This window comes from Halichoerus grypus, chromosome 2, assembly GCF_964656455.1.
Source record: "Halichoerus grypus chromosome 2, mHalGry1.hap1.1, whole genome shotgun sequence".
In the NCBI taxonomy this organism is placed as follows: Eukaryota; Metazoa; Chordata; class Mammalia; order Carnivora; family Phocidae; genus Halichoerus; species Halichoerus grypus.
In genome coordinates, this window is record NC_135713.1 from 27,755,513 (window position 1) to 27,766,197 (window position 10,685).

Here is a 10,685-nt window from a genome sequence, read left to right on the forward strand (position 1 = left end):
AAAGTCCAGGAAAAAGGAAGCATGTGCTAGAATTGTTGCTATAGCAACAGACAGCTGCCTGGGTGAGTAGCAGCCAGGCTAGCTAGCACAGGAAGGCTGCATCCCCTGTCCCGAAACCACTCATTCACAGAAGTTAGTGCCCCACGGGGAAAGCAAGCCCCTGGAGAGCTTCTCTCCAGAGCTCTTCTAAAGTCCAAGGACACTGCACAGGACCCTCCCCACAACCACTGTACCACACAGATGGAACCATCCTGAGGGGCAGGGGCGGCAAAGAGCCTGCCTATGACACACCACCCACAGAAGCCTGTTCCTGGCCCAGGGAGAACCCTAGGAGCTTGAGCTTTTGAAATACAGGATCCGCCCACTTCCCTCATTCTTGCTCACCCCTTGTTCTTACTATCCTGCCTCAAAATTATGCTACTCTGTTACTGTGCCCTTTCCAGCTCTGTTCTAGTTTCCTGGGCAACCTCTTCCCAGGAAGCCAGACTGAGCCTGCTCAGAAATAACACCTCCAACGGATCCACATTCACTCCCAAGACATTAAATCAGATCTCTGTTTTGCTTTCCGCATAAACAACTGGCATCTCCCCAATAGTTTATTCTTCCTTACTCCACTCTGTGACTCATGCTGTTATATTCAATGTGTCACAGACGTTCTGTTCAAATCCATGGCTCCTTGAGTAATTTAAAAGAAGCTCAAGAGCGAAGCATTCATGAGTATGCACTAGTCCTAGTGAAGCTCTAAATAAGTTGACATTTGGGAAAATGGTTCATTCTGGCCTGCGGGGTTATGGTGTAGGAATTCAGTAAATTGTAAGCTTGAAACTCCCACATTTTGAAGATCTTGTTAAAGCATTTAACAGATGTTAAAGCAGAGCATTTGAGATGCTGGGGTTTGAAACATATAAATTTTCATTCCATCTTACTCTTTTGATGCTTTGCCCATATCGGTCCCAAGGTCTGACCTTTTGTTCTGCCTCTGAGATGTGGGAATGAACTGATTGAATGATAGAAATGCATGGCCAGGCACCATTCTGGGGACATGTTTGTTGGGAGATCTCGAGCCTCTGAGAGGTAACTGAGTGTGACATCGTGTTTGCTAGCACCACAGTCTTCCTGCCGCTCAGATGCTAACGTGACTCACACAGAGTTTTGATGCCACTAGTAATTGCTCATTCAGAAGCACTGGCTTTTCTTCAAACTGGCATCGCTGGTTTTGTTCATACACCCACATTCAAAATTGTGATCTTTCAGAGATGTCTGTTGGAGAGAGCCTCTTCTCTTGTACCCTCCACAATCTCACTAGGATGCTGATCTGGCTCCTTTGGTTCCCATCCCAGCTTCCTCTCTCTCCCTGCCCTCTCACTGAACCACTAAGTCTATTCTCTCTCAACCGTATGGAGAGCAAAAATAGCAAAAGCATCCTCTGACATTAATAAGGATTCTTCATTAAAATTTCAAATGTTTAAATTGTTGCGTTTTGGTAATAATTCATTTGTCCCAGGATGATTATATTGGGCCTCTGAAAAGTTAGTCCCTCTCTAATTATGGAAATAGTGGAGAGAGACAATGCTCTTTCCCTGTTTAATTTAGGTATCACCTGCTCATCTAATCTGACTAGTCATTTGCTCACCCACAGGTTCTGTCTTTATCATGTCCACGCAGCATTTATACTGCAGTCTCAATAGAAATCCATTCATCCTACACCACTCAGCAAGATGTTTTCATCTTGACTGTGTTCATTTCATTATACTAAATGTTCTATTGCCCTGGAAAACTATTGATAGGTAGCCAGTGTGATGATCCTCAAGCTTCCTAGGTGGACACGAAAAGGCCAGTTTTACATTTCTGCAATGTAACATTTCAATCGTTTAAAATAAAGAAGAAGTTGAATAGATAGATAGATGATAAATAGATAGGTAGATAGATAATAAATAGATGATAGATATATTGATGATAGATGATAGATAGAGAGATAGATGATAGATAGATAGATAGATGATAGATAGAGAATAGATAGATATATTTATACTTAATTCCAAATTCTTCACCTGATAAAGCATTCTCTTTCTCTCTCTCTCTTAGATTAGATTAAATTCCCAATTTACCCAAGGACATAGAAACCCAACCCACACAGAGCTAAAGCAAATGCAACCTGTCTTCATTACACTGCTCACAGCCCCTACAAATCTCCTAAAGGGACTGACAACTATCAGAGGCTTAATTTGCTGCTGTATCATAATCCTTTTTATACCTGGGACTCTATTTGGAAAGAATTTGCATGATTAATTAACTTGCATGTAATACTTCTACTGAAGTGAATATTTATAGACATTGGATCCATCCTTTTATTTGAAGCCTAAATTTAATATTTTTCCTTTCTTGGGATAAAGGAGAATCAATATTCAGGTGTTTTCTGACATCTGACCCATCAACATTCTAAAAATGCCCATTTTTCTATGGCAAATCATCAAATATCAATTATCTCATCATGAAACACACACACACACAGACACTTTTATTACAGTAAATACAAGAAATACAAATATATAGAGTATTTGGAAAGTACAAAACTAAGTGAAAAAGAAATCACCTGTTCCACTACCCGGAGGTAACCATTGTTTTCTCTTTACTGTGTCTTTCTTTTCACTAATAAGCATAGATATATAAGAAAATGAGGATCCTAGTGTATTTATTATTTTCTTTTGTTTTCTTTTTGCACTTATTCTGTGAGTGTTTTCTCGTGTCACTAGGTATTCTTCTAAACCGTACTTTCCGTGGTAGTATAGTATTCCATCACAGAAATATACTATAATTTATGTCATCACTCCCCATTTTTGGAATTGCAGATTTTCTGTGTTTGTTGTAAGTAACGCTGAACAAACATCCACATACAAAAGTCTTTGTGCACACTGATACTTTTTTACAGTCAATTCCTAGATCTGTAGTTACAGCCAACAGGCAGGACTATTTTTCAGGCTTTTGATAAATACGAAATTACACCAGAAACAATGTACTCTTTCCCATACTCACAGGGCCAGGGCCTGACTTCATGGTTCTTGGACACGTTTCAAGGAGCGGCCATAGCAATCCCACCTCACTTTCCACATTCAATTTGTTTTCTACCTTGCCTTCCAATGTTTAGTTGGATTTAACCTCCAGTATAAAAACAAACGTTTCGGAAGCTCTTAGAATCTATCAAGCTTAAGTAATTAACTTGCCATACCCTCTCAACTATAGTCAATTTCCAAAGCAAATCCTTTAAAAATTGACGTTCATGTACAGAAGCCTGACACCAGTTACGCTAATTCACTCCAGTATCCATTTATGGAGGAATCCGAGGTGCCCGGCATGCAGTAAACCGAAGCATGTGTGGTGAGTAAGACATGCCCCACACAAGGCATCTGTAATCTCCAGGCAGAATTGGTCTAGATTTTTGATGTGATCTCCAGTGCAGCCAGCACATTCTCCTCTATGCTTTGTTTGGCTAGGTTGTGGGAGGCACCATCATTTCCTTGCATGAAGAGTATGTGGCAACATTGGCGTGTTCTAAATGTCTCCATTACTGGAAAGATTTCAGTCCGACTTCATATTCTCTTCATTTAATCATGCAGATCTCCTCCTTGACTGACATGAGTCCAGTTGAGGAATATCCTGAACTCGAGGGAAACTTTGTGAGTGAGGAAAGGGAACTAAGAGAAGACGGGGAGGGAAAGGAAGAAATCCCTGAGAATGCGAACACTGAAAAGATTTCCATGGAAAAACTACTCAAAGTGTTCCAAGGAGGAAAAGAAGTACAAGATGCTAACAGATTTGCCAGCCACGTACAGATAGAGAATGCTTACTCAGAGGTTGGTTAGATTCTTTCATAAAAGGGGCAACTTGTACATAAAAAAAGTCACCCTCAAGTTTTAACATAGTTTCATGGAAGTGCTTTCTAATGTATCATGGTATAGAAATTATGGCAAATTCCTTTATTAAGTAAAATAAGTTTTTAACATCTGCAGGACTGTAAAGTTAATTAACTTCATTTTTTTCTTCTTTAAAGAACTTCGTAAAAGTATTTCAAGACCTAGGTGCCAAGAATCTGGAGCCAGTTGAAGTTGCTGTTCTTCTGAAGCATCCTTTTATTCAAGATCTGATTTCAAATTATTCAGACTATAAAATCCCTGTGAGTATTACCCAAAGGTGTCCTAATTCAGTTGAGCTTAGGATCAGGACATGGTGGGACATCGCCAGTGTGGACTACAGAGACGGGGGAGAAGCTGGAGTTGGCGAAACCAGGGTCAGGAGAAGCTAAGCTGGTAACAGCATCAGCCCAGACAGGCCAGCCCATGACACCCAGAGGGTATCAAGGTCAGGGACAGTAGAGGTAGCTGGCAGTACTGTGGATGATACTGTCAGCATTATGGAACTGCCTCATTAGGCATGGGGCTACTTTGGACCTAAGACAGAAGGTTAAATCGATGAGATTAAAGCTGGGTGAGTGGCCATGTTAGTGTTCCGGATCATCCCAGCTGCCTAATGACTGGCCTATGACTGAAGGGTATGGAGAATAGAATCCCCCTTTGCCAAAGAGAACTAAGGAGACCATGATCCCAACCAAGTGCCAACGTAGTCATTGCATTCTAATCATGGTCCACATGGTCTGTGTTGTGCATATGGCGACAGTGCGCATGAAAGCCTGGGTGCCAGTTCCGTCAGGGAAGTACTATGCAAGATGGAGAAACTGAGGACAAAACCCAGCAGACTGGACCAACTCAGAAGGAGGGAAGGAAGAAAAGAAGAGCCGTACTCCAGAGCTCACAGTAACCCAGCCATTCTGTACCACATATGCTGAATGTGCATCCACCATGGGGGTGCCTGGTCTCCAACAGCAAGGGCTAAAGACCCCCGTTCACAGTGGGGCAAGCGTACAACCTCCTCACATACCAGTTCAGCCGTATGAACCCTCCTTATTTGGCTCCTGCTAGGTGTTTATTGGACTATACAGGGTTTGCTCAGTTTCAGATAAAAGCACTTTCACTTTGACAAAATGAAGCTGATCTAAGATGCATTACTCCTGACTTCTCAGTGATAAACCTCTATGCCCAGAAATGAGACTATTCCAACTTGAATATCTACAGACCTAAATTGGTTTATTCTAAATTGCTGATCTTTTTACATAGAAATTGTATTACGTATGTTGGTAATCATTGAAATTGATTCTAACAAGCTAGCAGACTCTCATCCAGTAGTGAAGTGTGATTAGAGCCTTTTAGAACACAGGCTCAGGAATCAGAAAGTCATGGGACTGAATCTCAGGTACACTACTTACTAGATACCTGACTTTAACTTTCTGTTCATCCCAGCTTTCTCATCTGTTAAATGGGAATAACAGCCATTCCTATTCAAAGGATTGTGGTGAGGATGAAATGAGACTGTGCATAGGAAGCACACAGCATGGTTCCTGACACTCAGCAAATACTTCAGAAATGATGGCTGTTAACAATCGCTCTTCACGACTGAGCACTTATTACTGAGGCTAGTAATGTAAGTTTCCAGGAGAGACAAAATGAGTACGAAACTCAGTTTCTGTTCTCAAACAAATTCCACTTCTGTTTGCAAGAGAATTTTTACATGCAAGAATTACCAGAGAATGATATAAGGTACGCCACCCAAGCAAAACATTATAGGAACTCAAGACATAGGACACTTTTTTTGTTCCAGAAGCTGGATCTTCAAAGATGACCAGGATTGTTGAAAGTGGAGGGACAGGAGAGGACGTGTACACGGATTTGCTGTTGGGATGGACAGAGGACAGCATCACAGGGAAAAGGAGAGACTTGTGCCAAAGGCATGAGCACAGGACTGTGTGGGAGGAAGGCGAGGCCAGGAGGGCTTCTGAGTAGGGGCGTGATGTGACATTGTCTTCATCCCAAAGTGTTTCTTTGTCTCCTCACCATATCGTATCATTATGTCTCTACCTTTAATAGGGCTCTTAAAAAAAGAGTTGTGCCTCTTTATAGAAATAGGCCAAAATAGTTGGAAACATGGTTAGCATTCCACAAACATTTACTGTTTGCATCCAAACTGGTACATTACATGTCCCTTTCCGGTTTCTTATAGCACATATTTTCATTAAATATGAAATTAGGAGGAGGAGGGCATAGGTCAGTGTGACCCTAGAGTTAGTGGGGACAGAGAACACCAGAACTAGACAAAGGGGTGGATGGGGGGGCAAGGGAGGATGGGGGAGAGTCGCCAATTGTGGGGATCTAGCCCCCCTTTGGCTTTCCTCTGGGCTAGCGTCATTCTGTATAAGGTAGGTTCCAGAGCTGTATGTTAGAATTTATCTTATATTAATTACCAAGAACCAGTAGGAACATAAAATGATGCCACAATTTTTTCCTCCCCTAATGGGAGGAAAACCCCGTACAAAGTCAGGCGATTTGGGAACGTCTTTACTCTGGCCAGACTAAATATGATTAACTTGCAGAGAAGATTCTCTTCAGCATTTTCCTGAGAAAAGAAAACAGCCAATGGATGACTGCCTCCGAAAGGCAGCCCCTTGAAAAAACCTAGGGAAAGCTGGAGTCCATGGGGCTCTTTTTCATTTATGCATTGCCCTCATTTTGGAAGGAATTTGATCAACTTGCCATACACCTCACTGCTGACACTTTGGACAGTGCAGTCCCTCTGCGCAGGACTGTCTCCAGCATGGCAGGATTCTGGGCCGCCGCCCACTCTACCCCAGGAGCACCTGCACAGACAGACTACCAACACCATCTCTGCACATCCCCCAAATCTCCCTGGGGTGCAGCGTCCCTCTCTGGCTGGATCCAGCCAGCGCGCGGTGTCTGACTGCCAGGGAGTCAGCCTCCCGGGACCAGCAGAAAGAGAGTTAGCCTGTCTGTCACCAGTCGGTCTGTCCATTCACTCCTTTGCTGCCAGAGCGCTTCGGCAGAGTCGGCTGGTTCAGCGCCTCCCTCCTCGCCATCACCTCTCCTCCTGGGCCCTCCCCCTCAAATCCATGAGAGGACGGAGCACTACGTAAGTGGGACTCATTCGTATGACTGGGAATCTGAGAGTTGAGACTGTAACCTAAAAACCTAAGCCCTGATATTCTAAAATGAAAGAGCTTCCCTTTCCAGTAAGTTCTACTCTCATTTTCACAAAGCAAAAAAAAAAAAAAAAGAAGAAAAGAAAAAAGAAAGAAAAGAAAGATAAAAATGAAGGAAAGGAAAAAAAAAATCTCTGAAGATTCAGTTTCTGTCAAAGCCATCCTGTCACCATTTCTGCTCCAGATATCCATGTGCAAGTAAATAGATCACATTTTAAAATGAACTTTAACCACAGTGATGTTATTTGAAGATCTTTCAAGATAAGTAGAGCAAAAGCTAGAATGTGGTTTTTCAGGTTAAAATGTTGTTTGCTGATATAAACAGTGGGAAGTGAAGGTTGTTTGCCTGATAGCTTGTGTTTACAAGGTTTGTGTTTGGAAGCAGCAACATTTTAAAATATATATTTGAAATATCTGAGTATTTGTAATTATTTTGGTATGTTTTATTTTTGCTCCTATTGGGAGGCGGCCTGGCTGTGTGGTTGAGAGAGTGGGCCCAGGAGCCACACTGACTGGGTTCACACCTACAAACTGTGTGACCTTGGGCAAGTGACCTCATGGTGCCTTGGTTTCCCCATCTGTAAAATAGGGTTACCATACCCTCATAGGGCTCTTGTATGGATTAGATGACTTAGTACATATAAAGTGCTTAGCTCAGTGCTTGGCAGGTAGAAAGCACCCAATAATAAATGTTAGACATTATGGATTATTATTACTCTTACTGTTACTGGTTTGCTGGTAGTTGCAGTGCCCAGGAAATATTTCTGAGCCATGTGAAATTATATGTGGATAAATAAATAAGCTAGGGCATTTCATCTCCTGAATTCAGTGTCTGCTCTTTGAAAAGAAAGACAAAGGCTTTCATTGTCGCAGTGCCATGATGACAAAGAGTCCAAACTGGTGTCCCAGAAATCCCCATGTGGCCATTACCTATGGGGAAAATCCAGATTTTGTGTTGGATTTTATAGTCATTCAATCAAAGTCATTTATTTAATTTCTACTTTCATAGATCTTATACAAAGAGGTCATTTCAAGTAATGTTCCTAAATTATTAAGAAAATGCTTTGGTTAAATAAATGTAACAAGATCAATGAGGACACTGTAACTGGGTTGTTAGTGAGCAAAATCAATTAATTTCCCATGAACAATATATTTAAAATGTAAGTGAACACAAGATTTCCCATACCAACCTAATAAGTGTAGTCTCTTCTAATGAACACATGCTGACTAAATGTAGATTATTTTTAGCAAACCTGTAAATCCAGCATATATCCTTGAAATTAAGGTTTCCATTCAATAGGAGATAATAATAAATCTTTTAGTGTTAAAATCCAAATACCACAGGAGAATTTCTTATAAGTACATGAGTTGGGACCCAATTAATTATGTGAGGACAAAATATGATTTATTAAGGATGACTTGAAGGAACTCTCATCCCACTGTAACTTCAGGGTATCTGACTTTAAAATATTCTCCAACCTTCTCCTTTATCTCCCTAACAAAATATGATGGCTGCTTCGGCACTTTGTGTTTCCAAAGCACCCAGGTCAAACATTTCCAGACTCTCTTGGCTTTTCTCCAATAACTGCTACTGAAAATTATGGCCTCTGACTTCAACAGCAAACTTACCCAGGGCTGGCTTATACATCTGGAGCTTATGATTTTGTCCGTGCTGGGGAGTGTCAGGTGATCCCAGGTCAGCTCACTCCTTCATCCCCAAGTGAGCATTCAGTAGTCAGCATTAGTTACCTTAAGTACACTATTCAAAGGAGACGTGTTATTAACAACTGTGGTGGATAGGACCAGAAAGGTCAATGGTGAGCAGCTGTTCTTTTTCACATAGTTCACTCAAGTTTGACCTCTGGCTGCAGGAAATCTGTATTTTCAAAGAACAAGGTCTCACAAGAAAATGATTCACTATGATTCCTGGTAGTGACTGATAATAAGCAGTGTGTGTCACTCGGCAGGGGTCAGCTCAGATAGTGAACTAACTCATGTCTTCTTGCGTAAAATGACCTCAGTCAAATTGAAACCTTTGGAACTCAGCTTTGAAGAAAAGAAACTTACATTCTTAAAACATTTCCCTAAATGTGTGGGGGAAAAAAAAGAAACTGCATATATATAATTCTACAGTTTCCATGTGTGTTTGTACCCCTTCTATATTTTGATGCTGTTTTAAATTTATGTTTTCAATGTCTGTGATGTAAAATGTAAGATGCTGGTATTTTAAATGGATGAAAAACAAATCTTCTATTCCTAATATTAAAAAATAAAATAAAAACATGGAGAAATGAGACAATCTCCCCTCCAAATAATCGGCTGGTCTAAAATTCTACAAATCTGTAGACATGATTGATTTGGCATTAGAATTTTTCTTTAATACAAAATAAATACAGTTGCTCATTCATTAATAGGGAAGTAACACTTTGGCTTGTTCATTATGTGCCAAACTATGTGTAATTGCTTTTTACAAATGTTCTTTAATCTAATAAAACAATTCCATTCATTATTAGATTAGAAAACAAAGGCTCCAAGATCTTTGATATCTTCCCAAGGGTACAGCCAGTAAGTTGCAGGGTGACATTTAAACTAAATAGAGCACCATTTTCTTAAAGAAAAAATAAAAACAATTTACTGTTCCATCACTCCCATATTATGATCATTAATTCTAAATCACTAATTCTAAATCACTTATTAATATTTGTTATTTCTCTTTACATCTCTTCCTTTAGGATATTAAAATAATTCTCCAAAGGAGTGAGCATGTACAAGGAAGTGATGGAGAGAGATCTCCTTCGAGACTTACAGAAGAAAAGAAATGAAGACAAGAGTGTGATTTTTATAATTTGACAATGAATCTTGCAAACATCAATGTAAACAAGGTGTTGGTCATATATGTTGTCATTGTAGGTATAGAAATGACCCCTACCAGGTTATGAGGAGCAATGAAAAGGGGGCCTTCCTTAACTCAGAGAATATTCTATAATAAACCTTAATTACAGAGCAAAAATCCAAAGTAAGAAGGAATGCATTTTGAAGTGATTCTGAAAATAGACAGCATCAGACAATATGTTCAAAAATAAACACACACATAAGTCATGAAAAGTCCCTCTGAGAAGTAAGGAAACATTAAGCAAACATGGTGAAAATCCCCCGAAGCTCCACATCAGGGAAGTACTGATATGTACATTTTGTCGTTCTTGCTCCACATGCAGTAGAATTCCAAGGTCCATCCCACTAGCCAAAGAGAAGGATGCATCATCAACTGCTGGTACAGCCACCTCCAATCATCTATTCCTAACCCTTTCCTAATATAATACAATGTTTCCCAAATAGATGGATATATTTGCACAATTATATCTGTTTACTTATATAAATTAGTGACTTAAATTCAGTGATACTTATCTCAAGAAAATGTTTTCTTTTTAAGTGAGTGATAGATGTATTCTCAGTGGTGAGCCTTCTGTGAAATCTCTGCTTGGTCTCCATCCCCTCCCTGGCTGCTCCTTCTGAGGCTCCCTGGCAGCTGGATCCTCCTCTCTTTTCCTCAACCTCCAAATGTTGGAGGGCCTCAGAACTCAGC

The 10,685-nt window shown here is 40.5% G+C and overlaps 1 protein-coding gene and 1 long non-coding RNA gene across 4 annotated transcripts in view; one reads left to right on the forward strand and one right to left on the reverse strand.

Annotated features, from left to right (window-relative positions):
• LOC118545273 (uncharacterized) overlaps positions 1-8,933 on the reverse strand; it is a 34,564-nt gene extending 25,631 nt beyond the window's left edge. For both annotated transcript variants that reach the window (XR_013445522.1, XR_004922021.2), the window contains exon 1: positions 8,732-8,933. This is a non-coding gene — a long non-coding RNA (uncharacterized LOC118545273). The remainder of the gene's footprint in view (positions 1-8,731) is intronic.
• SPEF2 (sperm flagellar 2) overlaps positions 1-10,411 on the forward strand; it is a 164,982-nt gene extending 154,571 nt beyond the window's left edge. The window contains exons 35-37 of one of the 2 annotated variants that reach the window (XM_078066629.1): positions 3,615-3,851; positions 4,049-4,171; positions 9,835-10,411. In XM_078066629.1, the coding sequence (XP_077922755.1) occupies positions 3,615-3,851; positions 4,049-4,171; positions 9,835-9,924 (450 nt within the window). In that variant the 3' untranslated portion in view covers positions 9,925-10,411. The remainder of the gene's footprint in view (positions 1-3,614; positions 3,852-4,048; positions 4,172-9,834) is intronic. The other variant, XM_078066630.1, reaches the window with a different exon arrangement.
• Positions 10,412-10,685: the final 274 nt, after the last annotated feature.